The sequence below is a fragment of the Oncorhynchus clarkii genome, chromosome 21, assembly GCF_045791955.1.
Source record: "Oncorhynchus clarkii lewisi isolate Uvic-CL-2024 chromosome 21, UVic_Ocla_1.0, whole genome shotgun sequence".
NCBI classification, from domain to species: domain Eukaryota; kingdom Metazoa; phylum Chordata; class Actinopteri; order Salmoniformes; family Salmonidae; genus Oncorhynchus; species Oncorhynchus clarkii.
The window spans coordinates 39,954,958-39,981,331 of NC_092167.1; the positions used below are offsets into that span (position 1 = coordinate 39,954,958).

The following is a 26,374-nucleotide window of genomic DNA, read 5'->3' on the forward strand; positions in this document are numbered from 1 at the left end:
TATGCTTGGGGTCATTGTCCATTTGGAAGACCCATTTGTGATCAAGCTTTAACTTCCTGACTGATGCCTTGAGATGTTGCTTCAATATATCCACATATTTCCCTTCCGCATGATGTCATCTATTTTGTGAAGTACACCAGTCCCTCCTGCAGCAAAGCACCCCCACAACATGATGCTGCCACCCCCGTGCTTCACAGTTGGGATGGTGTTCTTCAGCTTGCAAGCTTCCCCCTTTTTCCTTCAAATATAATGATGGTCATTATGGCCAAATAGTTCTATTTTTGTTTCATCAGACCAACAGACATTTCTCCTAAAAGTACAATATTTGTCCCCATGTGCAGTTGCAAACCATAGTTTGGCTTTTTTTATGGCGGTTTTGGAGCAGTGGCTTCTTTCTTGCTGAGTGGCCTTTCAGGTTATGTTGATATAGGACTCGTTTTACTGTGGATATAGATACTTTTGTTCCGGTTTCCTCCAGAATCTTCACACGGTCCTTTGCCGTTGTTCTGGGATTGAATCGCACTTTTCGCACCAAAGTATTTTCATCTCTAGGAGACAGAACGCATCTCCTCCCTGAGCGATATGACAGCTGCGTGGTCCCATGGTGTTTATACTTGCGTACTATTGTTTGTACAGATGAACGTGGTACTTTCGGGCATTTGGAAATTGCTCAAGGATGAACCAGACTTGTGGACGTCTACAATGTTTTTTCTGAGGTCTTGGCTGATTTCTTTAGATTTTCCCATGATGTCAAGCAAACAGGCACTGAGTTTGAAGGTAGGCCTTGAAATACATCCACTGGTACATCTCAACTTGACTCAAATGATGTCTGTTAGCCTAAGAGAAGCTTCTAACGCCATGACATTTTCTGGAATTTTCCAAGCTGTTTAAGGGCACAGTCAACTTAGTGTATGTAAACTTCTGACCCACTGGAATTGTGATACAGTGAATTATACATTAAATAATCTGTAAACAATTGTTGGAAATGTGTCTTGTATCAATTGTTACTTGTGTCATGCACAAAGTAGATGTCCTAACCGACTTGGCAAAATTATAGTTTATTAACAAGAAATTTGTGGAGTGGTTGAAAAACAAGTTTTAATGACTCCAACCTAAATGTATGTAAACTTCCGATTTCAACTGTACGCAAGAGCACAATATCCCAATGCATATTTGTGGCTTTCCCAGGTGGAGTGCCCCCTTGACTAGCAGCCAATGGAAAAAGGTGACATGCAGGCAGTGTTCATTTTATTTTTTTAAGTCTACTAGTTGGAGGCAAAAGGACCAACACCGACACAGGGTTGGTTCACTGACTGAGGTTATGAGGGTCATTTGTGGGTCCTTTTGAATGACACCAGTGTGTTTACAGTGCCTTCAGAAAGTATTGACACCCCTTGACTTTTTCCCCATTTGGTTGTGTTACATCCTGAATTTACCATGGATTCAAATTAGATTTTTAGTCACTTAACTACACACAATACCCCACAATGTCAAAGTGGAATTTAATTAATTAAATAATAATAAGTATTCTACCCCTTTGTTATGGCAAGCCTAAATACATTCAGGAATACAAATTTGCTTAACAAGTCACATAATAATTTGGATGGATTCACTGTGTGTGCAATACATGTTTAACAGGATGTTTTAATGACTACCTCCTCTCTGTACCCAACACAATTGTAAGGTCCCTCAGTCCAGCAGTGAATTTCAAACAAATATTCAACCCCAAAGACCTGGGAGGTTGTCGATTGCCTCGCAAAGGGCACCTATTAGTGTAGTTGGGTAAAAAAAAAAAAAGAAGAAAAAAGCTGACATTGAATATCCCTTTGAGCATGGTGAAGTTATTAATTACACGTTGGACGGTGTATCAATACACCCCGTCACTACAAAGATACAGGCGTCCTTCCTAACTCAGTTGCTGCAGAGGAAGTAAACTGCTCAGGGATTTCACCATGAGGCCAATGGTGACTTTCAAACAGTTACATAGTTGAATGGCTGTAATAGGAGAAAACTGAGGATGGATCAACAACATTGTAGTTACTCTACAATACTAACCTCATTGACAGAGTGAAAAGGAAGACAACATTTTTTTAAATATCCCATTTTTAAAAAAATCCTATTTGCAACAAGGCACTAAAGTAATACTGCAAAAAATGTGGCAAAGCAATTAACACTTTGTATTCAGGACAAAGTTGTTTGGGGCTTATCCAATACAACACATTACGGAGTACCACTCTCCATATTTTCAAGCATAGTGGTGGCTGCATCATGTTATGGGTATGCTTGTAATTGTTAAGGACTGGGGAGTTTTTCAGAATAAAAAAAAAATGCTAAGCACAGACAAAATCCTAGAGGAAAACCTGGTTGAAATCGGCTTTCCACCAGCCACTTTGAAATTAATTCACCTTTCAGCAGGACAATAACGTAAAACACAAGGCCAAATCTACACTGGAGTTATTACACAGAAGACAGTGAATGTTCCTGAGTGGTCAAGTTACAGTTTTGACTAAAGACTACTTGAAAATCTATGGCAAAACCTAAAAATTGTTGTCTAGCAATTTTCAACAACCAATATGACAGAGCTTGAAGAATTTTGAAGAGAGTAATGGGCAAATGTCGCACAATACAGGTGCGGCAAGCTCTTAGAGGCTTGCCCAGAAAGACTCACATCTGTAATCGCTGCCAAAATGTGCTTATACAAAGTATTGACTCAGTGGTGTGAACACTTATGTAAATTTGATATCTGTATTTAATTTAATACATTTGAAAAGAAAATCTAAAACATGTTTTCACTTGGTCATTATGGGGTATTTGTGTGTAGATGAGAATATATATATATATATATAAAAAATATTCAATTTTGAATTCTGGCTGTAACAACAAAATGTGGAATACGTCAAGGGGTATGAATACTTTCTGAAGGCAATGTAACTACTAAAGTTGGGACAATACCAATAATATTGTTTTCCATGGCAAAATGAGAAAAAAAAACTACACAGACCAATCTCTTTGGTCCTTTAAAACCCTCCTGTGTAAAATATAGTCTACTATAACTTGGGAAACTCTGGATGACAACAATGATGTACGTAGAACGCCATCTCTAAAGAGTCTTGTAAAGAGAGATGTCAATAGAACCTGACAATGTTCACTTGTCTTTCTACCCCTCTTTTCACTCATCAGTCAGCAACTAAAAGCAGGTTCTCTGTGTCAGTGTTCCATTCTAAGACGGCTTGGTTACCATCTGAAAGTCGGGCACTATGAAATATAGTACTGTTGCATTGGTGTTTATAATGCACTTAATGTCAAAGAATTCGTATCGCCTACATATCCAACAAAATACATGCTTTACATACAAGCCTGATAAAATGTTTGCACTGCGAGACGTGACGTTGTCTTCTGCCCATGAGAGTTGTGTTGGCTGTAGGAGATACAGAATAAATACAAGGCTAACAAACCCTCGTGATCATCGGTCTGACGTATTTTTATTTTACCTTTATTTTACTAGGCAAGACAGTTAAGAACAAATTCTTATTTTACAATCACGGCCTCGGAACAGTGGTTTAATTGCCTTGTTCAGGGGCAGAATGACAGATTTTTACCTTATCAGCTCGGCGATTCGATCCACCAACCTTTCAGTTACTGGCCCAACACTCTAACCACTAGGCTACCTGCTTATGATGACTATAAGCAGGAAACAGGGAGAGAAAATGAGAGAGAATGCGTTTTCAAAAGGCTAAAATATACTTGAAAAAGGCATAATTAAAATATGTATAATTGAATAGTTCTGGTGCCATTATAATACTTTGGGTACTCATTAACAGGTGAAAGGCAGCGGATAAGAATCCCACAGTGGAAGTTGAAGAGTGAAGGAAAGCTCAGCTGAAACGTCAAGACTCACTGCCTCCTTCCTCAAGCGTGACGGGCGGCCAGACAAAAAGCATTGTTTCCACAGGGAAGTGGAGGGAGAGGGGAAACACTCACTGCCCTAACTACACTGACAGACGAAGCACCCAGATCCATTGAAAGATCAGAACAAAAAGATTGCAGAGACATCCGAGTCAGAGGAAATGAATAGGTCACCTGAGAAGAAACCAAATAATGGATTCTTTCAAATGATCCTTTGCAAAGTTGGACGAGTAGGCCTATCTCCAGTTATAAACGACTTCCTGACTGTGTGTGATGTGCACGTCTTATTTAGAAAACTGAAGGCATGTGCTACAGTGTCAATACTGCACTGTGGCTTCAGGTGAATTGAGGCCTATGTCGTCTATAGAAACATGAGTATTGGGATGCAAAATCTTCAAACTAAGAGTAGGACTAAATTAAAATACAATATTTAGAAAACAAGGCCATTTTAAAAAGTTAAAGGCAAAACATAAAGCTTTGTTGTGAGCACTAGAACCCAATGAATACTAACTCTACTTGGCCAAACTAAATTCCCTCATATGAACTATTGCTGTAACTCAATTAAGAGACTGAAGCCATTTTCAGATTATCTTCTGCTTCACACAGAACGAACCACAATATCAATTTCCTCTGTGGCACATCTGAGACGCACCGAAACAGCATGGACCTAAACAGCATGCTGAAGTGAAGCATATAAACGGTATCATAGTTCTTTTTCGCAGGAAAAGGCCTACCTAAGTACATGCTGTACAAATTAATTATTACTTTTTCAACATTGTATTTGTCAGAGGATGGGCAGTGCCATTGAGGCCAGCTCCATTTTGAAGTAGTCAATTTTCTTCTTCTACTTCTATGAGTTAGTTTGTTTACCAAGACTGTGTACTGCCCCCTGGAGTGTGTTGTATGAACAGGTACCAAAGCCACGGTTGGCAATTTACTGCCACATGCAGTTATGGAATGTTTGCTCAAGAGTATAATTCATTGGCTGAACACTCCTGATGACCTGGATGGAATTATGTGATACTTTCTTTCCCCATCAGAAGTCCCACCCAATTGACTACTAAAAAAAATAAAGTTCTCAATGGTGTTGCCCATGCTAAAACAGGATTTTTGGCACTAGAGTCCTCTATCTATCTCTATGTTTGAGCCCTGTTCGTTGTTGTTCCCTATAGAGTGTGGAGCTCTCTTTTATTTTCAAGTTTTCTACTCCGCTAGCCAGCACCTCGCCTATATAGGTGTGCATTTATTTTTCTTCTAGGTTGATGTTCCCTTGCCAGACTGCTTCCTTATTTTCCCGTCACCTGACACAGATCTCCTGGCACCTAGTTGAAATATCTAAATTTACCTACAGTATCAGTCAAAAGTTTGGACACAGCTACCTCATGAAGCTGGTTGAGAGAATGCCAAGAGTGTGCAAAGCTGTCATCAAGGCAAAGGGTGGCTACTTTGAAGAATGTCAAATATATTTTGATTCGTTTAACACTTTTGGTTACTACATGCTTCCATGTGTGTTATTTCATAGTTCTGTCTTCACTTATTTCTACAATGTAGAAAATAGTAAAAAATAAAGAAAAACCCTTGAATGAGTAGGTGTGTCCAAACTTTTGACTGGTACTGTATGCACGAAGACACACCCAACTGGGTCCATGACCCAATTAGTCATGGCATAACATTGAATGTGCCAAAACATATTCCAACACCCACTCAGTCACAAGTTCTCACAACAGACACACTAGTAAGTACTATGGCACCACTTGCTAGAGAGCAGCATTTCATTGCATTCCAACATTAGCGGTTGGCCTGAAACAATATTCAAGATAGAAATCTGAATAGATTGTGTAATTCATTTTTTCCCATGCACAGAGACAAGTCAGATTATGTTCCTCCTCACGAGAGTATAGTCTCATTTTAGGGAATACTGTGCCACAAACTGCATTGCTAGTAAAATGCCTGAGCTGACACACACCCAAAAATTGTTTGTAGAGGTGCTGACTAACAAAGAATAAACTGTAGAAAAATAAAGTCACACTTCATATATGGTCCCAACAATTTCATGTGTTAATAATTTAACATAAAATCAACATTTCGGGAATGCAGCACCAATTAAACCATTCAATTTGGTAGCATATAGAGCATGGATGGGCAACTGGCGGTCCGGCCTGCAACCCCCAAATCAATTTCCCCCTTATATAATAGCAAAATCTCTCCACCCATGGAGTAGTGTCAAATTGTAGCAAACTTGCTTTAAAACTGCAACATTTTCTCTATGCCCCATGGCAAAATGTGTAAAATGACAGGAAATTAACTCTAAAACAAAATTACACTTAGGGTCTCAAAAGGCTCTGCTCTGACTGCATGAGTGAGTATGGATGTGGGTACGCAGACTCGCGAGCCACTGTGGCCCTCATAATGAGTTCAGATTTTTTTGTGGCCCCCATCTGCATCAAAGTTGCCCATCCCTGATTTAGAGGGTGAGACTTTCTTTTACCACAAATGCATTGCTACCCTAATGGAAACCAAAATGTGGCTACAGTAACCTGTGGGGAAATACCATTCTTTGCCCTGCTGGGACTAATGCCGTAGACAACTGGCACAGAGACGCCATCAAATCAAGCTTTACTTATACAGCACATGTTAGACATGAATGCAATGCAATTTTCTTCACACAATTATTATTATATTTTTTAAACTATAAAAATAAACTGAAATATGTACTACAAAACACAAGAGGATAAAAAATAAAAACAGAAAGACTAAAAAAGCACCCTAAGGAAAAGCAAAGCTAAAAAGGTGTATCAAGATCTCTTAAATATGTCCACAGTTTTGGCCCTCAGGTTGCCATGGCAGACACACATAGAGACCCGCTTAGAGGTAGGGAGGAAGGAATGACACATTCTGTTTGTCACTGCAGCACCACAGTTGCTTGCTGGCAATCAGTCAAGTGCTGAGCAACATATACTGTATGTGAGCACCTTGGCTTGCAGGAACCTGTAGGTTACAGAGCGTCATTGACAGACATTTCATTCTTAGTCAGGGTCACACGAACGCAGACGGACATTGCAAATTCAGTAACAAAAGTCCACTTAGGCTCAGCCTAAACTGAGGTCCACACTTTGAATGACATGTAGTAGAGAATTATGGAAATACTAGTGCTCTCTGCATGTTTTGTTTTTTTAGGTCCATTACCACATTTAAAGTTTTCCAGTGGAGAATGGTATTTTTTTAAAGCAGTTATAGTATGAGTGGTGGTTGTTTCATTTGATAGTATATTGTTGGAATTGATCTTAAGACTTTCTTGCTGGGAAAGCGAGGCAGATATATCAAAAGACAATGGTTTTGCCTGACAATAGACTACCTGAGTGTTGACACACCCAAGGCCTACAGGAGAACCGCTCACGGTATAAGGGGCCTAGAGGGGGCGGGGGAAGTATTACGTTCCAACTGTTGCATCGTAGCCTATGGCTTTATTATAAAAGTAGGTCAACATTTGATCACTAAAAACAAAGCATTTCATTCTCAATAAGAGACAGCCCGTCTGTTGCGCAGTAAAAAAAAACGATTACGCAGACACCGGGCTCTAGCAATACATTCACGCAAAGGATTTCAATGTAAATGTTTGAAACATTGCATATCGTTACTGCATCATGAAGTAACAGTTTATTAACACAAAGTTAAAGCGCATAACCCTAACAAAAACAAACTTGCTTTAGCTCCCTAACCAGAAAAGAGGCAGACAGTGCTGTAATACTTACCAGCTGTTTACAACACAAGAGACAATTTTGACATGTAGGCAACTTGCAGCTTTCACCCACTCGAGTTATTCCGATCCAGTTTTAGATTACAAAACCACCACTGAAGGCACAAAGTGTGCGCACTTCGATAATCCTTGGAAACTTTGTCACACTTGTTCGCTGAGTTATAGCTTGTTCACGACACTCTTATCGGTAGCTGTCGGTGCAAGCAGTCGCCATGTTTGCGTTTGGTCACACTTTAGTGAGCAATTATTTTTATTTTTTTACACCGCTGCATGAGACAGAATGAAACCGCCCAGATAGTGACTGGCACTCAGATGACAAACCCTCTCCGCCTTTTTCCAACCGCCTCTTAAAGCCAGTTTATGCTTGATCTGAAAATGTGGTTGGATGCTTCGTGTGACGCAATTGCGGAGCATCCAGCGGCCAAATCAAGCTCTGTACTGCATCGCTGTGCGCCTATCAAATTGTGTAACAATGCGGAGGGCTCGGTACAGCTGCATTGACATGATTGGTTGACGCTAGGTGGGGGCGGGAGGTCCTGTACAAACACAAACACACTTCCTTGACAACTTCCTTCACAACAGCTCTTCTCTGCTCCACGAAGCGCAAAAAGTATTTTTGCTTTGACTTCTGCGGCGGCGCATTTACTGTATGGTCACTGTAGATGTCAGCTTGACAATGTAAGGCCTATGCCCCTACCCCCATGTGAAATGTAATGCCTGATGTCTTGACACCAGAATATTGTAGGCTGCAAATTCAACAGGTGTTATAGAGTGCTATAGTATTTGAATTTTTTTTCATTTAGTGACAATACATTTGATATACAAGCTCCCTTAGTCAGTTTGGGTGTTATATAGCCAATACTAGGTCTACTGCATAAATAAGCAATTTTTCAAAAATCAAGTAGGCCTATATTTCATGAATTGAAAAGTCCAATGAGAATTCATCCAAAAATAATCCAATGATTATTCTGGATAACATATAGTTTCCCATGACTAAATGTTCTTACTGATGAGACCCATAAACCCTTAAGAAGCTGAAATATTTCACTTTTATACATTCCCCAATCGCTAGAAAAATGGGACTGAATTATACTGAACAAACATATAAACAGAACACGTAAAGTGTTGGTCCCATGTTTCATGAGCTGAAATAAGAGATCCAGAAATGTTCCATACGCACAAAGCTAATTTCTCTCAAATTTTGGACACAAATTTGTTTATATCCCTGTTAGTTAGCATTTCTCCTTTGCAAAGATAATCATCCAACTGACAGGGGGCATATTAAGAAGCGGATTAAGCAGCACGATCATTACACAGATGCACCTTGTGCTGGAAACAATAAAAGGCCACTCTAAAATGTGCAGTTTTCATCAAACACTGTCACAGATGTTTCAAGTTGAGGGAGCATGCAATTGGCATGCTGACTGCAGGAATGTCCACCAGAGCTATTGCCAGAGAATTTAATGTTAATTTCTCTAACATAAGCCGTCATTTTAGAGAATTTGGCAGTACCTCCAACTGGAAGCTCATCTGCTTGGTCGTCGTCCTCACCAGGGTCTTGACCTGACTGCAGTTCTGCCACGCAACTGAATTCAGTGGGGAAATGCTCATCCAATGGTAAAAAAAGTATCAAATTGTCATACTAAAAGTAAAGATACCTTAACAGAAAATGAAAACAAAGTTATCCAGTAAAATACTTCTTTGATTTTACTCAAGTAGTATTTGGTTTTAAATATATGTAAATGTAATTGCTAAAATATATTTAAGTGTAAAAAATATATATATATTCCTTAATACACTGAACAAAAACATAAACGCAACATGTAACAATTTCAAAGGTTTTACTGAGTTACAGTTCATATAAGGAAATCAGTCAATTAAAATAAATTCCTTAGGTCCTAATCTATGGATTTCACTTGACTGGGAATACAGATATGCATCTCTTGTAGAACAAGACTTGTTCACAGATACCTCAACAACCACAAAGTAGGGGCGTGGATCAGTAAACCAGTCAGTATCTGGTGTGACCACCATTTGCCTCATGCAGCAGGATACATATCATTTGCATAGTGTTGATCAGGCTGTTGATTGTGGCCAGTAGAATGTTGTCCCACTCCTCTTCAATGGCTGTGTGAAGTTGCTGTTAAATTGGCAGGAACTGCAACACGCTGTTGTTCACGTCAACCCAGAGCATCCCAAACATGCGCAATGGGTGACATGTCTGGTGAGTATGCAGGCCATGGAAAAACTGGGACATCTTCAGCTTTCAGGAAGTGTGTACAGATCCTTGCGACATGGGGCTGAACAGCACAACACTGGGCCTCAGGATCTCTATAAAATGCAATTGCGTTCATTGTCCGTACCTAATGCCTGCCCATATCCCGACTGCTGCCATGGGGCACGAGAGTATAGTCTTATTTTAGGGAATACTGTGCCACAAACTGCATTGCTAGTAAAATGCCTGAGCTGACACCCAAACATTTTGACATCTTTGACCACAGCAAATCCCTCGCCCACACCATCTGCCCGGTAGTTGAAACCGGGATTCATCTGTAAACACACTTTTCTGTAGGTGAGCATTTGCCCACTGAAGTCGGTTATGACACCGAACTGTAGTAAGGTCAAGACCCTGGTGAGGACTAGCACGCAGATAAGTTTTCCTGAAACAGCTTCAGACAGTTTGTGCAGGAATACTTTGGTTGTGCAAACCCACAGTTTCATCACCTGTCCGGGTGGCTGGTCTCAGACGATCCCGCAGGTGAAGAAGCCGATGCCGATTGGACACACTGCCAAATTCTCTAAAACGACATTGCAGGAGGTTTAAGGTTTGAGAAACAAATTCTCTTGCAACAGTTCTGGTGGACATCCCTGCAGTCAGCATGCCAATTGCACGCTCCCTCAAAACGTGAGACATCTGTGGCATTGTGTTGTGACCAAACTGCTCATTTTAGTGTCTATTTATTTCCCCCCCCGCACAAGGTACACCTATGTAATGATCATGCTGTTTAATCAGCTTCTTGATATGCCACACCTGTCAGGTTGGCAACGAACTGCTCACATCCCGGTTACAAAAATGTGTACACAAAATGAAATACGTTTTTTTGTGCATATGGAACATTTGTGATCTATTTCAGCTCATGAAACAAACACCTTACGCGTTTATATTTTTGTTCCGTGTATTAAGCAAAGCAGACCGCACACTTTTCTTGTGTTCTTACATTTACGGATAGTCAGGGGCACAGACCAACATCATTTAAAAACAAAGCATGTGTTTAGTAGGTCCACCAGATCAGTCAGTAGGGATGACCAAGGATGTTCTTCTGTGAATTGGACCATTTTCATGTCCTGTTAAGTATTGAAAATGTAACAAGTACCTTTGTGTGTCAGGGACAATGTATGGAGTAAAAAGTACATTTATTTAGGAATGTGAAGTAAAAGTAGTCCAAAATAAAATTCTGAAGTAGATATCACCCAAACACTATGCTCACTGGCATACTGAAGTAGTGTGCTCTTCAATGACTAATCCTGGTTTCAACTGTACCAGGCAGACAGCGTGTATGACGTGTGGGGGAGCGGTTTGCTGATGTCAACTTTGTGAACAGTGCCCCAAGATGGGCAGGTGTAAACTACAGACAAACACAATTGCATTTTATCGATGGGAATTTGAATGCAGAAATACCTTGACAAGATCCTGAAGCCCATTGTCGTGCCATTCATCCACCGCCATCACCTCATGTTTCAGCATGATAATGCACGGCTCCATGTCGCAAGGATCTGTACACAATTCCTCTAAGCTGAAATTGTCCCAGTTCTTCCATCGCCTGCATACTCAGACATATGACAGCATGTTCCAGTTCTCTCCAATATCCAGCAACTTCGCACAGCCATTGAAGACGAGTGGGACAACATTCCACAGGCCACATTCAAAAGCCTGATCAACTCTGAAGGAGATGTGTTGTGCTGGATGAGGAAAATGGTGGTCACACCAGACACTAATTGGTTCTGATGCACATCCCTATTATTATGTTATTGTATCTGACCAACTGATGCATGTCTGTATCCCAGTTATGTGAAATCCATAGATTAGGGCTTAAGGAAATCAGTCAATTGAAAAAAAAATGCATTATGAACTGTAACTCAGTAAAATCTTTGAAATTATTGCATCAGTGTAGTTTAGATGATTGAACCCCCAATAACTCCATGCAAGTGTAAACAAGGCCTTTACAAGCCCAGGAACTGAATCCCAAAAAAGATTAACCCTGATTGACATTGGTAACAATTTAATTCATTTAACAATATACAATTCATGTTTGTTTATTCTCACCCATCATGTCATCTTAAGACATAAATATTTTTTTAAAAACTTGTTTCCATGTTAGTTTCAGACCATGTTAGATTGGCACACATATGTACAAATATTTTAAATTGCATGTGGAGACACTACAGGTCGTCTATGGGGGAGAATGTGAACAGTTGCGGGAGGTTATACTGCCCTGTTCTTGGCGGTGAGGGGCTCTCTAGAGTGTCCAGATCCAGGGAAAAGACCTTATCCGTCACTTCCACTGTGGCTGAGGTCTCCAGTGTTGCTGCCATCAGCCAGTCTCTGGCGTCCAGGCTCCTCTTGTCATGCTGTGAGAGAGAGGGCTCTGGCACCCCCTGGCGGTGGTCCATGAAGGAAGCCTCTCCAAAAGCCTGCTGGATCTTGTCCAAACGCCTGCGTGCATCCAGCAGGGCTGGCTCAGTCTCTGTGGAGAGGAGATCGGGGATGTGGGGGAGGAGCAGCTCTTCCTCCTCGGTGTTGGATATGTCCCTGGAGTTAATGGAGGTCAGGAGGCTGCTGTCGTTGCCCGGCAGCTCGGGAAGTGTCTCCTGATCTATACTGTACTGCTCAGGGAACACCTCTTGGTTGATGCTGAACTGGACCACGTTGTTGTTGCTCAGGCTATTGAGGGCCTCCATGTTGGAGGAGTCCCAGGACAGGGTGGACATGAGGGAAGCCTGCTGGGGGGCTGCAGTACTGCACCCATTGGTGGGATCCAGGCTTGTGCTCAGGGAGGAAAAGTCATGGCCAAGGGAGGCCTCATGTACATCGCTGAGGGGCATGAGGCACCCACGGATGTTGTCGCAGTCAAATGTAGCAGACGGGCAGGCCTTCTGAGCCTCCCCTTCCTCCACCGCCCTTCGCCAGGAACTCTTCACATCCAAAACTGAGGGGAGGGGGGGGGGGTGAAAACATTGCTCCTCTGGCCAACAAAAGGCTAAATTGAAGAGAGCATTCTGCCTTTCAATTGACATCAAATAAGGTCCAATACTCACTCAAACTCTCTGGGGTGCGTGGAATCTGCTTCCTGGTGGAGAAAGGGTCTTCGCCAAGAGTATCGAGTATGTCTCCCAGCTCAAGTCCTCGTAAACTTATGTTGCCAGGGCTGGGGGTCACAGACTCCGCAAACTAAAAACGCACACAAACAGTAAGGAATTGAAAATGCTCCATGCATGCATGGCATGTTAAGCAACATGGTACAGACAATACCAGTCATACACAGATCAGTGGGTTAGAACAGAAATGTTCCAATCGTGCCGAGCAGAACCCCTAGTTAGTTAGTTACGTTCCAGTGTTCCGACCAGCATTATACAGTTCTGAACCGGTTCAAACCCACAAAAAGTAATGGTTCAAATAGTTATTTACCATTTAAAATCATCAGTTTTTACATTTAGCCAATCATTAACTCCACCAAGTAGCGTGGACAGAGCAGCTTGCTATGGCACATGTAAGCTAGTTGTTTACATGCTTGATGGACAGTTAAGTGCAGGCACGTGATGTGAGGGTGTGGATAGAGTGAAAGAGGGGTGAACATTGAGGAGGCTTGGCTTGAAGCGCTGAGCATCATGACATGTGAATTGGAATGGTTTAGGCCATTATTAGCATCCTAATTTCACTAAATTATATATTCTCCTCTGTTCCCAAAACCAGTTCCAACCCCTGATGCAGGTATGGATTGTCTGCTCCGTAGCGATTTCACGCAACTCGCCCCGGTCATCAGAGAGCAGGTATGCTATAGGGAGAGCTAGCGACGGTCAGAGCACCCCCATATGGAAACTGTACCCGATTTGCTAAGTTGTCCAACTCAGAGTCAAGGATCTGAGCCTTTTTCTTCACTGCAGACACACGAGGAGTCTTCCTTACACTGGCCTATAAAGAAACAGAATGGTCACATAGGTGATTATCATACCCTGATGAAGACAGCTTGGCTGTCGAAACGTTGGTAATTACATTTTTGCATCTGAGCTCCTAGAGTGTGCGGCTCTTTTATTTTCAAGTTTTCTACTCCGCTAGCCAGCACCTCGCCTAAATAGGTGTGCATTTATTTTTCTTCTAGATAACCTATGTGATTAAACATGTACATAAATTAGGGACATATTTTGGTATTCAGGGGTGACTAAAAGGCCAAAAGCCTTTAAATCTAAAAAACTGATTTATAACATTGAATGAGCTAAAACAAAGCCTTAAAATATATATTTTTAAAGCCAATTAGGATGCCTGTTGCACATCACCTACCGGCAGGTGGCTTGGTGAGGGAGCTTTGGCAGGGACAGCCAGAGGAGATTCAGAGAGTGCAGGGAGGGGAGTCAGGGGGAAAATGGCCACACTAGGAAGAGATGTAATCATCTCAACAGCTGGAGGGTAGAGGCTGTTAAAAAAAAGAGAAAAAAAAGAGACCTGTTATAAAGACATTCTGTGGATCAAATGATGTTGGAAATATGGTTAGAAAAAACAAGACTGGATAACGGTTGTCTGCTCCGTATCTGTCCATTGCGATTTCATTCAACTCGCCCTGGTCATCAGAGAGCAGGTATGCTATAGGGAGGGCTTGTGACGGACAGAGCACAGCTCAGGACTGACCAGGTATCTGCCTCCCAACAACAGAGGAATCAGAATACTAGTTGCCCATTAGCAATGAATGCAAGGCAAGCAGAGTTTTAATATACCTTTTGAGGGTATAATCCATTGTGGTAACGGTCTCCATTGGAACAGAGTCAGTCGCCACAGGCTTCTCCTCAGGAAATTCTAAGTTATGAAACCACCACAAGGTACCACTTGTTAAAATATTCAGTTAAACAATAAAAGCAACTTAGAAGTGGAAATCTTTTGTTTTGCTTTACTCACCGGGTAGATTGGCCGGATACTGAGAGAAGATGCTGGATTTGAAGCTGGCGTCGGTGGCCGGCTCAAAGGACAGAGGAGTCATGGGGAACAGAAAGTCCAGGGCCTAAAGGGAGAGAGAGTACAGCCCTCAGTCAGATTTGAATAGCCCTGGCCTAGGCAGTAGGGGCTGTTGCTGGACAAAGCCACATCCATGTCAAACCAGAAAAGGCACTTACAGGATCCCCGTTGAGGAACGAGGTCAGCGGCGTGCGTTTCAAACAGTCCGCCCACTTCCGGTCCCACTCCGCCTCCAACTTTCTGACGAGGCTCTTCACCTCGGGAATTTCTTCCTTTGAAATCCTCTTCCTGTAAAGAGAAAGACAGTGGGATGCAGTGATGCCAGAGAGAACCGAGCTTGACAGTTTAAAATAGCTATTAATACTGTCCAAGATGGATTTAAATTGCTGCGGTCTTGTGTTAAAAGACAACGAATTACAAACATGTTAAATGCTGCTACGCATTCAACCAGTAATACATAAACTGGGTAGTAGTTCCCCAACAAGCAAGCCTCTGCAATAGCAGTTTGTAGCCCACCTCATGACTCGGAGATCCTCCATGGCACGGGCCATCTGTAGGCTCCTCTCCTGCAGGTGCAAGGGGTGGAGCTGGGCAATGGGGGTGTGTCCTGCCACCCGGGACCTTTCCTCCCCTAGGAGGACCAGAGCCTGGTGGAGCAGCTCCAGCATACGGAGGATGTTCAGCTGGCCTGCCTCGTAAACACTGCCCACACTCGACTGGCGAACACACAGAACTTACTTAGTGATAAACACTAGAGCAGTACCCACAGCACTCAGAAAGTTACACTTATTTGTAGCATTTCCAGTACTAGCATACCTGATTCAATCAGTTAACTAAATGACCATTTATTAGTTTCATCGGTTGTGCTAGCTCTGGAACATAAACATGTGGAACAGCTGGGGTTACTTGAGAGGTTTGGGAAACATTGCACTGACATATGGACTAGGTTCCAAATGCACCATCACCCGCTAAGCTAAAAAAGCATTTTTGCACATCTCACCAGGTGGGATAACTGCTCTATCTGCTCTAGCAGAACCCGGGGGATTTTGAGGGCAAGGTCCGTCCCATCCATGGTGTACTGGTCCACATCTCCCCTGATGACACTCTCCACCACCCGCCGCTCCTCCTCCAGGGTGGACAGCACTCCGTCCATGGATGACCACAAGGAGCGCACCTTGGGTGTGTTCAGAGGTGAAATGGTCAGACTATTGCACATAGAAATGTTATGAATGTCCATTTCTAATCGTGTTATACAAACTATAAGTCATTTATAAAATGAAGGAAAACCTTCTGAATCTTGTCAGCTTGAGGGGTTCCCTCCTGTTCAACTTTCTTGTGACGCCTGCGCAGGGGAAATACATTTATTTTACCAGCTGCATTGATTATTAGCACTCGGTGTATGTTTGATACAAAAAAAATTACATCTCAACTACAGTCCCAAAAAATATATACTTAAAAAAGGGTAGATGGAGACTCATACATACTTATGCAAATCATCATACTTTGCATCTTCAGCCCTCCAATCTCTCAAAGACTTCACTCGAGACCTACAAGCGAGAACAGATGTAGAATGGCCAAAACAAGGCACATTTGAAAAGAAACAACAGTTGACTGGCAAAGGCAAGACATTCACCTCAGGGCATACAAACTCCAAACCTCTGTGACCACCTGTTTTAAGAGGGTGGCTTGATGATTGCCTGCTCATCATTTGCACCTGTGCTAATTAGCCAGAATCACAACACACCTAACCAATTAAAAAATATACATCTTTTTTTATCTAACCGAATTGGTCTCAAATTTTTTGACACTTATAGGCATTGTAAAACACCAGTGTATCTACAAACACATCCAATGCCTGTGGTTTGTGTAGTAGCCATGACTTACTGGGCCTGTCTCTGGTACTCCTGCAGCATCAGGTCCTGTTCCACAGCTCCTCTCAGGAATCTGGTCTTGACCAGCTGAAACCGCTTCAGCGCCATTTCCACAGAAGAGGCAGGGGCTGCCGCTGCCTCTGGGACCCATGTGCCATCTAACACACATTGGCTGCGTTCACACAGGCAGCCCAATTCTGATATATTTTTTCACTAAATCGGTCTTTGACCAATCACAGACCATTCATATCAGTTTTTTCTCTTCTTCCAGAGCTCATCTGATATCAGAATTGGGCTGACTGAAAATACCCACTAGCTAGGTTTCCATCCAATTGTTGACAAAGTGATTGTAAAATATGCCAATTTTCCCACCAGAGATGTTTCCATCAAAATTACTTCTTGCGGATAAAAAAAAATATTTTTAAAAAGTCTGTGCGTGATGACGTAGCGCACATAAAATAACTGCAGTCAAATCCCCATGTACCAAAAAAAAAATACAAGTTAAATTGGTTTGCTTCACATTTAACTCTACCGATGGTTGTCACAACAAAAAAGTGTGTTATATAGCGAATATGCCCACTGTTAATGGCACGTGCACTCTAACAATTTAATCAATTTTAGAATAAGGCTGTAACATAACAAAATGTGGAAAAGTCAAGGTCTGAATACTTTCCGAATGCACTGTATAGGTCTTACTACCTGTTGAAAATGTCTTCATCTCATGCAACATGACATGATTGGCTAGATGGAGCATAAGGTTGACGAACTTGGGTCCACCAGGCGAGAGGAATAGTGACGCCACCACTTTGGGAACTGTGCTCCCCTGCTCATCCTGAAAGCACAGATAATGTTCAAACACTTTAGACCTGTTGACCAGACAGTAGTCTGCTGCAACAAGTAGGTCAAATCATGCACATCTGAAAGAAGACATGTCAAATCCTTACCATTAGATCTCGCAGCCAAGCACAGGTCACCTTACGGAATTCGGCATCTGCTTTGTGGTCCAACACTGGCCAGCAATGCCTGCATACAAGACCCAGCATTTTACATGATTGCAAAAAATGACAAATGTGTGAAGAGAAACAAGCCGGGACTGGGACCATCATACCTGTATGCATCGTGGAAGCGTGCGGGGTTGAGTTTTTCTAACAGGAAATTGGTAACTATGTAGAATGCGTCCTTGTTTGGTTTGTCAAACATATTGCTGTTGGTGAGAAACTGGTGTCAAAACAGGCTTCTGACTGAGCTGAGAGAATCGAGTCGTTCTACCTATGCCTATTATTTTTATTGTCATGTCATCGCCAGTTTGTCTCACTGGATTGAAACAGGGTTGCAAGACTGATGTTGATACTGTCAACGCTAACTGTTAACGTTAGCTGTTACCACAACAATCAATACTTACGGTCCAAGAATGATGTGTTTAACATTGGCTTTGCTGGCTCCTGATGATGCTGCGACTTCGGGTTGAAATCCAAGACCCACAAGAGACCACCACAGATATTTACCGTTCGTTCTCTGAAGAGTCGACATTCTTCCAGCAAGCTGACAGTTGAGATCTAAAAGTGATCTAACTGCTAGCTAGCAGAAGACTGAAACATACGATGCAACTAAATTAACGGTAGCTAACTAAATTGTCTAGCTAGTTAACGTTAGTTGGGCAGAAAGCGAACATAGCTAGCGATAGTAACTAACGTTACCGTCGTCGAATTCCAACAAATGATACAAATACAATTGGCGTAAAAAATAAAGCATATACACCATACATATGTAGTTACTCGACATTACGCATGCCAACTTCGATGAATGTCTTCTTCAAACCGCCAAATATTTCAAGAAGAAAATAATTAGCCGGATGCTGATCTGCATACTTCCTGTGTTGCGCATAATTTTGTCCCCTACAGATCTCGGATTGATCCTTCGCTGCTAGTCGATTCAACAATAAGAACCACATTTGAATTGTCATATCTTGAATTCATAATCACGACTGGTAAAATGTGTATTATTGAATTGGAATTAGACTAGTTCAACTAGGTGGCTGGGATATATTTTAATCGTCTAGCTGTCTAGATTAATTCACGTTTTGTTTGTATGTAGCATTACTGCCGGGGTGTGTCTTTGTGAGTGATCGGTGAAATGGCTGAGCAGGGAGTTCTCCTGGACCAGGGCCAGTTCTGCTGCTCTATCTGCCTGGATTTACTGAAAGAGCCGGTCACTATCAACTGTGGACACAGTTACTGTAGCAACTGTATTGAGGACTCCTGGGATAAGGATGACCCAACGGGTGTTTACAGCTGTCCCCAGTGTAGACATACCTTCTCCCCAAGGCCTGCTCTGATGAAGAATAGCCTGCTAGCCATGGTGGTCGGGAACATGAAGAAGACAGGGCTCCAGGCTACTTCTCCTACTCTGTGCTTTGCTGGACCTGGAGATGTGGAATGTGATTTCTGCAATGGGAGAAAGCAGAAAGCTCTCAAGTCATGTCTGGTGTGTCTAGCCTCTTACTGCGAGACTCATCTCCAGCCTCACTATAATGTAGCTCCATTGATGAAGCACAAGCTGGTCAAAGCCACCACACAATTACAGGACAATATCTGCTCTCATCATGACAAACTGATGGAGATTTTCTGCCGGACCGACCAGCAGTGTATCTGTTATCTGTGTACCATGGATGAACATAAAGGCCATGATACGGTCTCAATCACTGCAGAAAAGACTGAGAAACAGGTGAGAATCAGAGCTAATCTTAGTTATTGTGATGAAAACAACATGGCAAAAAAACATCACATGTAGATAGGCATATGAGGCAGATTTGCCATGTAGCTCAATAAAGTGTTTTTTTGTCCACAGAAGCAGATAGGGACAAGTCAGCAGAAGGTTAACCAGAGAGTCCAGGAGAGGGAGAAAGAGTTGAAGGAACTGCAACAGGCTGTGGAGTTTCTCAGCGTGAGTATTGACCAGAGGAGATTAACCGTGTCATCTTTGTTGCAGTCGTGTTGGGCAGATCATATGATCCCAAACCGCCTGGAGAAGCGTTTGATATCTCAGGAACCACAATGATATGATATTGCAATCTTCTGAGGCTCCAAGTCAGAGAAATATAATAGACTTTTTAACATGAAGCCATCTCTTGTCTACATTTGTGTTTTAACAGCGCTCTGCACAGGCAGCAGTGGAAGAAAGTGAGAGGATCTTTACAGAGTTGATTGACTCCATTGAGAGAAGGCGCTCAGAGATGAAGGAACTGATCGTAGCCCAGGAGAATTCAGCTGTGAGTCAAGCTGAAGCCCTCATGGAGCGTTTGGAGCAGGAGATCACTGAGCTGAAGAGGAGAGAGATTGAGCTGGAAAAGCTGACACACACAGAGGATCACATCCATTTCCTGGAGGTAGCTTCACTGAGTGACCATCTGTCTGTTATTGCAAAAGGAACTCGTTATTCTGGGGTTGGTTTACCAAAGCCTTTGTAGCTTACTAAAGTAGTGAGTAGTATGTTATTTATATAGTTAGCGGACTTAGACTTGTGTCTCTCGTAGAGTAGCAAAGTGCTTCATTTTAGGAATTTGTTAGTTCTCACACAGAAGATTGACTGTCAAACATCCATACAAATAAATTCTCTCTCTGCAGAGTTATCAGTCTCTCGCCAGTCCCAGTGTATTTTCAGACTTGCCCACCATCGATGTCCGTCCTCTTCAGTACTTTGAGGATGTGAGTGAGGCTGTGTCTAACCTGAGAGAGAAACTGGAGGGCATCTTGAAGAGAGAATGGTGCAGAATCTCCACCAGAGGTAGGTTAGAAAGTAGAGTTCCATCTGCATACTTTGATGACATTGAAGTTCTAGCCTACACTGCATTATATTGTCTAATCATAACACTCTTTCACTGTGTGTGAATGTGCGTTTCAGTGAATCTAGTGGATGTTCTACACCCACCCGAGCCCAAGACCAGAGCCGACTTCTTACAATGTGAGTCCAATTGCTAACAGTTGTAATTTCAATGATACTCGCCACAAACCCTGAGATACAAGTAAAGAGGGGGACTCATATCATATTTTTATTTCTTAATTTCTCTTCCCTCAGATTCATGTCGGCTCACCCTGGACGCAAACACGTTATACAGACAACTCTTTCTGTCTGAGCGGAACAGAAAGGTGAAACTGAAGCGCAAAGGCTACTCCTACCACAGTAGTCCAGACAGATTCACTCAATTGTGTCAGGTGCTGTGCAGGGAAGGTCTGTCTGGGCGCTGTTACTGGGAGGTGGAGTGGAGTGGGTGGAAGATTTATGCAGGCGTTTCGTATAAAGACATCAGCCGATCTGGGCCTGCAGATGATTGTCAATTTGGACACAATGACAAGTCCTGGAGTTTAGAGTGCTGTAGTAATGGTTACTTTTTCCGACATAATAATGTAAAGACTGAAGTGGCACGCCCTCAGTCCTCCAGAGTAGGAGTGTACCTGGATCACCAGGCGGGCACTCTGTCCTTCTACAGTGTCTCTGACACAATGACCCTCCTCCACAGTGTCCAGACCAGATTCACGCAGCCCCTCTATCCTGGGTTCTGGCTTCATTGCTTTAAGACCACAGCTGAGTTATGTGAGTTAGACTAGAGTCCTATGTCAGTGATGCTTTACCCTACTATTCAGTGAGTTGTTTATCAGATATAAAACTTTCCTTCTATGAATCTCAGAGGATTGACTCTCACAGATTGAGCTCTCTGTAGTCTAGATAGAATTTGAGGTTATTTTCCCCAAATTGTAGGATGTTTAAAATCAAGTAGTCAAGTTAATCAAATGTCTGTGTTAGTCAGACAATCCATATCACTAGTGAGATTGTACTTCTGAAAGTATGTATTAGGGCAGGCAATACATTGTTTTCAGAATGATCTCTGAACTTGACATGTCTGTGTGTTATTGCGTATTCTATGTCAGCAATTTTTATGTAGGCTACTGTGCATATGTTGCAGTCAGCGTTTTTGCCGGTATAATCAATTTGTATTTGTCCTAGAACTCATGTTGCATCATGTTACAGGTCCCCTCGAGGTCCATATTATACCAATAGTTTTTCAATCAACTGAAGTAAGTAGTTTACTGAGCCCTTATTAACTCAATATTGACAATGCTGAAGCAAATGTAAACTGATAAATAAACTGCGTATTTGTTGAACATCTGATTAGCGTACTACTTCTTAAACCTTCAGAGCCTCCTAATGTCACGAGAGCAATCAGTCGTTGGTGTCATATTTACATTTGAGTCATTCAGCAGATTATATTATCCAGAGCGATTTACAGTAGTTTGCCTTGTTTCACAGCCTGAGGAGAACTGGAACCACTCTAGGCTTGCTCCTCAGAAAGGAATCCACCATTTGAGGCTTCAGAACCTACATTTATTTGTAGTTGTTAAATGGTCTTCTGACATAGCTGGTAGATTCCTTTCACTGGCCAGATTACTTGAAAGCTCAGGTGTGCAAGCAGACGTTTGTGCAGATAGACTTCGCTAAAAACTTTAGTGGCTTCTGACTTCAATTCAACACTGGATAATTTCTCAATGGTTGTCATTACAGGAGATCCAAGCTTTTTCTCAGAAGGTGAAAGTATGAGGATGTTTGGACTCACCAAGCTGCCAGAGGATACAGTCTCTTTCAGATTTTTTTTCTCTGCTAGGGAGTCTTCCAGAAGACCACCAACACTATCCCTTGAAGCGGGGGAGAAAAAAAAAAAGGACTTTGTGCGATTTCTCGAAGCACATCCATTGTTCTTTACTCTCCTCCCTGGCATTCTCTGGAGTTGACCATAACAGCCATGACCTCTCCTGTTGACAGTGCAAGGGAAGCCTCAATGTCCACATTCTCCTTAGATGGATTGGTTTTGGCTTGAGACGCAGCCTGTCCAGTGACTCCAAATTTCCGCAACTTGGCACAGATAAGACACCAGTTTCTGGGCGGCCTGCATGGCATATCGCCTGCCAGTGTCACACAACACTGGTCTTCATTTACCTGAGCTGGAACAGGAGATGATCAGTGAGATGTCAGAGTTCACCTGACTCACGACATCTCTGACCACAGATCTGGTCAATCCAGGTGAGCCAGAAGAGCAGGATTGATCACCCAGCGTTTGGAGAATTGTGGCCTCTGTGATCCCAAAGAGGGCATTCAGAGGATCTGTCAGTCGAGCGTCTCCTCGATGTGCCCTCTGCAACGACGTCTGAGAACTTCATAACAAACACAATAATTGATCAATCTTGACTAATGTTTACATATTGATCTCTACAAATAACTACTTTAAATTCACCTAAATCACAATAATTGTAATATTTAGTTCTCTAAAGATGTGGTGTCTGCCTTCTTACTTTACCATAAAAACAGTTGTTCTTTAGCTTTTCATTCTTAGAACTGTCATATGCTAGATTTCAGGGTGAGGATTTCTGCCGCTATATGGGAAACTATATTTTCACTCTATTCCCGTTATATTTTGTTTTAATACAAAAAAAGAGCATGATATTTATTTTTAAGAGGCTGTGGTGTCAAGTGCTTAGTTAGTCAATATGATAAACTTCATGTCCAACTTTCTATCAAATAATCACATCAAATGTTGACAGATAAACTTACAGGATTTCTCATGTCCTCCTGAATCACCTTCCACTGCCTGATAAAGACACAAGTTAACATGTTCAGTTGTTTTGTAGTGGTCCAGACAGGGTTGTTGTATAAAGAATGGATGCTATTTAAAGATTTTGAGCATACCTATCAGTGAGATTCCTCATGAAATTGATGAGGATTGGGAAGCAGACATCCTCTTCCATTCCTGAGGGGTAAAGTTGACTCTTGCGTAATTCCTCATGTAAGAGTTGAATTACTGCCGCTCTGTTTTGGTATTTATCTGGATAGTGAGCTCTGGGTGAACAGAATGCCACTGAGGACATGAGCTGTTTTTTTTTTTTTTTAATGAATCTGAACAACAAAGGGCACACTAACGAAACAGTACACGTACTTGGAAAAGCAATAATTTAATATAGAAAAATATCTAACCTGCTTCAGAAGTGTTCTTGGAACTTGATTTTCTCTTCGTCTTCAAGGAAAGAGATTTCAGGTCCCACATGAATTATTATCCCTAATGTGTTGCACCAAGTCAAGGCAGCCCATTATTTAGCCATTACATAGGCAGATAGTAATTAAAACCTAGCAAGGAACCCAAATGACCAGAGGACTAATCTTACCTTCCTCTCATTCTTCACCTGAACTCTTCTTTCTTCACAGTGTTCATCAAAATTAAAGTAAGAGTTTTTTTTATATGCATGAAGCTGTCGAAAGACATAGGCCTGCCTCTTTTTTGTCTGACATTGAATCAAGTTTGTAAAATGAAACAAGATCGCTTAACTGAGAAGGCAAAAAAAATGACCAAAGGACCAATCCTACCTTGACAGACTTGTCCTTCTCCTTTGGTTGAGTATCTGTTCCTTCACCTCCTTCATCCCTTTCTCCTGATGACTATCTTATAATTCATGTTATAAGCAACTTTTGTTGTTATAATCATCATAGCCTACAGTATATATAGTGTTCATGAAAATTAAGCTTTACATTTTTTTTTAAATATTTTAATCTGTAGACATTTTATAAACGTTTTGTTGAAAAGACTATAACACAAAGCTGCCAAAATAGACCTAGAGTGTTTTCATCTAACATTGGATCAAGTTTGTAAAAGCAAACTTAAAAGCGCAGAATTGTGTCCTAGTTATAGGCTATGCCCTCTAAACAGTCTGAACCGTGGACACAGGTGTTGACCTTTTTGACATCATAATGGTGTAGTTGTGACAATTCCTGGACAGGAATTGAAGTCCATGCAACCATGTCCCATTTAAAATAGCCTACTGTAGTCATAATAACACTTGTGTTGTAGGCATAGGCCCAATAACTGGTTCCACACAGTTAGGCCCATGTGACAATTTCCTTCATCACTTCCAACTTCAAGTCAACCTATTCATAAAAGTTAAACTTGGTCATTGATTTAAAGAAATGTTTCTGCTGTACCTCACTCCCCATGTTGTATGTCTACACACAGGAGGTTAGTGGGACCTTAATTGGGGAGAACGGGCTCATGTTAAGGACTGGAGCGGAACATTTGGAATGGTATCAAATACATCAAACGCATGGTTTCCATTCCATTTGCTCCGTTCCGGCCATTATTATGAGCTATTCTCCCCACAGCAGCCTCCTATGCTACGAACCATGTTCATACCGTATTTTGAAGACCTAGCAGTGACTTTGTCACAGGAGTAGGCTTAAAACTTTGATGGTGCTAATTAGTAGGCCTAAACAACAAGCAAATAGCCACGATAGGAGATTCAGCCCCATTCCAGTGGACAGCAACTGAATTGGAATCCCGCAATCTGACGTTCAGCACCACAGTGCAGTACCCAACACTCAAGTTAAAGCAAAAAAGTGGGGCTGCAGTTAAGACGAACGCGCTTGTGTGTGTGTGTGTGTGTGTGTGTGGGACATGTGCAACCCATAGCTCAAAATGTGTAAGTTCTTATACTTGGATTATATTTTTTGAATGTACAATAAATGATACTATGGGTACTTAGCATAGGCTAGGCGATTCCATTGCAAGACTAGTCTACAAAAGGCACAGTTCAGTCATAGCCTAAGTAAACCAAATCGGTGTATATAGTTATTTTCAGGGGTAGAAATTAGGTTCTCTGAGCAAAGTACAATAAGTGTCAACTATGATTTGCATTAGCCAGACATATCAAAAAAAATTGTGAAATTATGCAGTGTTCAAGACAACTGGGAACATGGACATCTCCGGCATCCGACTTCAGTGCATTCAGGGCTTGTAACTAAGCATTTCACGGTAAGGTCTACCTACACCTATTGTGTTCGGCGCATGTGACAAATACAATTTGATTCGATTTGATTTAACAACTGGAGCTCTGGGGAAAAAAAACAAGGATCCGACTGGGCAAAAAATAAATTGTATGGTCATCCATGTTGGAATTCCAAATCGGAAACTCTAGGATCATCCTCTGGCGTCTAGACTTGACAGTTCATGCAGCTTTTGTTTTCTGATAATGGAGTTCTGATCATGGAATTCTGAACACGTCCTGCGTCTACATTTACATTGAAATGTGTCTACCATGTCCACATTGTGTCCGTTCCCGCACTATATTAAAATGCCAATATGGGTTCTAAAAACGGTGGAGTAGGTAAAATATAACACAACAGCAACTGATGGCAGAAGCTAACTACTGTAGCTAAGTAGCCAGCTAACCTCTGTAGCTAGCTAGCAAGCAACGCTAAAGGGAATGAGCTAGCATAACTCTAGCCAAATAAAAAATAGTTTTTCTAAATATTAGCTAGCTGGCTAGAATTTAAGAGGCTGGAAAACATTCCCCACACGCTAGGAAAGTATTTCCTCCAACTTTATAATAAAAAGTGCTGATGACGTCACCCACTGCATGCACTTTCGGTAGCCTGATTGCATCCAGACTGGGGAGAAACCCGCACACAATGCATCCCTGACCACCACCCGAAGTGGTCAGACAGATCTGAACACAATCAGACCACAACGCAACTTTTTTTTGCATCTAGACCTGTATTTTAATGCAATCTTCTTATTCTGATAGC

General features: G+C 41.9%; 3 protein-coding genes and 1 non-coding gene across 6 annotated transcripts in view; 1 reads left to right on the forward strand and 3 right to left on the reverse strand.

The window, feature by feature from the left end:
- Nucleotides 1–8,091, reverse strand: part of LOC139379036 (DENN domain-containing protein 4C-like) — a 59,904-nt gene extending 51,813 nt beyond the window's left edge. The window contains exon 1 of the mRNA XM_071121763.1: nt 7,659–8,091. The gene's annotated coding sequence lies outside the window, so the exon portion shown is untranslated. The remainder of the gene's footprint in view (nt 1–7,658) is intronic.
- Nucleotides 8,092–11,926: 3,835 nt separating this feature from the next.
- On the reverse strand, nt 11,927–18,631 carry LOC139379038 (HAUS augmin-like complex subunit 6). The gene is made up of 16 exons (XM_071121766.1): nt 18,159–18,631; nt 17,865–17,960; nt 17,701–17,779; nt 17,456–17,588; nt 16,770–16,914; nt 16,370–16,432; nt 16,173–16,227; nt 15,886–16,059; nt 15,402–15,601; nt 15,044–15,173; nt 14,829–14,931; nt 14,651–14,729; nt 14,220–14,352; nt 13,767–13,853; nt 12,980–13,112; nt 11,927–12,870 (listed from the first exon to the last, which is right to left on the reverse strand). The coding sequence occupies exons 1-16, from the start codon at nt 18,284–18,286 to the stop codon at nt 12,104–12,106; spliced, it is 2,505 nt and encodes an 834-aa protein (XP_070977867.1). The 5' UTR covers nt 18,287–18,631; the 3' UTR covers nt 11,927–12,103.
- Nucleotides 14,451–14,581, reverse strand: LOC139379673 (small Cajal body-specific RNA 8). The gene has a single exon (XR_011628414.1). It is a non-coding gene; the product is annotated as a small Cajal body-specific RNA 8 (non-coding RNA).
- Nucleotides 18,607–21,915, forward strand: LOC139379042 (tripartite motif-containing protein 16-like). 3 transcript variants are annotated; one of them, XM_071121778.1, is made up of 7 exons: nt 18,660–18,743; nt 18,851–19,480; nt 19,604–19,699; nt 19,908–20,198; nt 20,380–20,539; nt 20,657–20,716; nt 20,831–21,915. In XM_071121778.1, the coding sequence occupies exons 2-7, from the start codon at nt 18,890–18,892 to the stop codon at nt 21,358–21,360; spliced, it is 1,728 nt and encodes a 575-aa protein (XP_070977879.1). In that variant the 5' UTR covers nt 18,660–18,743; nt 18,851–18,889; the 3' UTR covers nt 21,361–21,915. The 3 variants fall into 3 exon arrangements, with proteins under 3 accessions (XP_070977880.1, XP_070977877.1, XP_070977879.1); XM_071121779.1 differs by having other exon boundaries at nt 18,607–19,480; nt 19,908–20,141; XM_071121776.1 differs by having other exon boundaries at nt 18,650–19,480.
- Nucleotides 21,916–26,374: the final 4,459 nt, after the last annotated feature.

Coding starts and splice junctions, on each gene's coding strand:
- LOC139379042 (XM_071121776.1), top strand. CDS start 18,890: ATGGCTGAGCAGGGAGTTCTCCTGGACCAGGGCCAGTTCTGCTGCTCT. Junction 19,481..19,603: donor CAGAAAAGACTGAGAAACAG/GTGAGAATCAGA, acceptor TTTTGTCCACAG/AAGCAGATAGGGACAAGTCA. Junction 19,700..19,907: donor AGGCTGTGGAGTTTCTCAGC/GTGAGTATTGAC, acceptor GTGTTTTAACAG/CGCTCTGCACAGGCAGCAGT.
- LOC139379038 (XM_071121766.1), bottom strand. CDS start 18,286: ATGTCGACTCTTCAGAGAACGAACGGTAAATATCTGTGGTGGTCTCTT. Junction 14,353..14,650: donor ATGGATTATACCCTCAAAAG/GTATATTAAAAC, acceptor TTTTTTTAACAG/CCTCTACCCTCCAGCTGTTG. Junction 12,871..12,979: donor ACGCACCCCAGAGAGTTTGA/GTGAGTATTGGA, acceptor CCCTCCCCTCAG/TTTTGGATGTGAAGAGTTCC.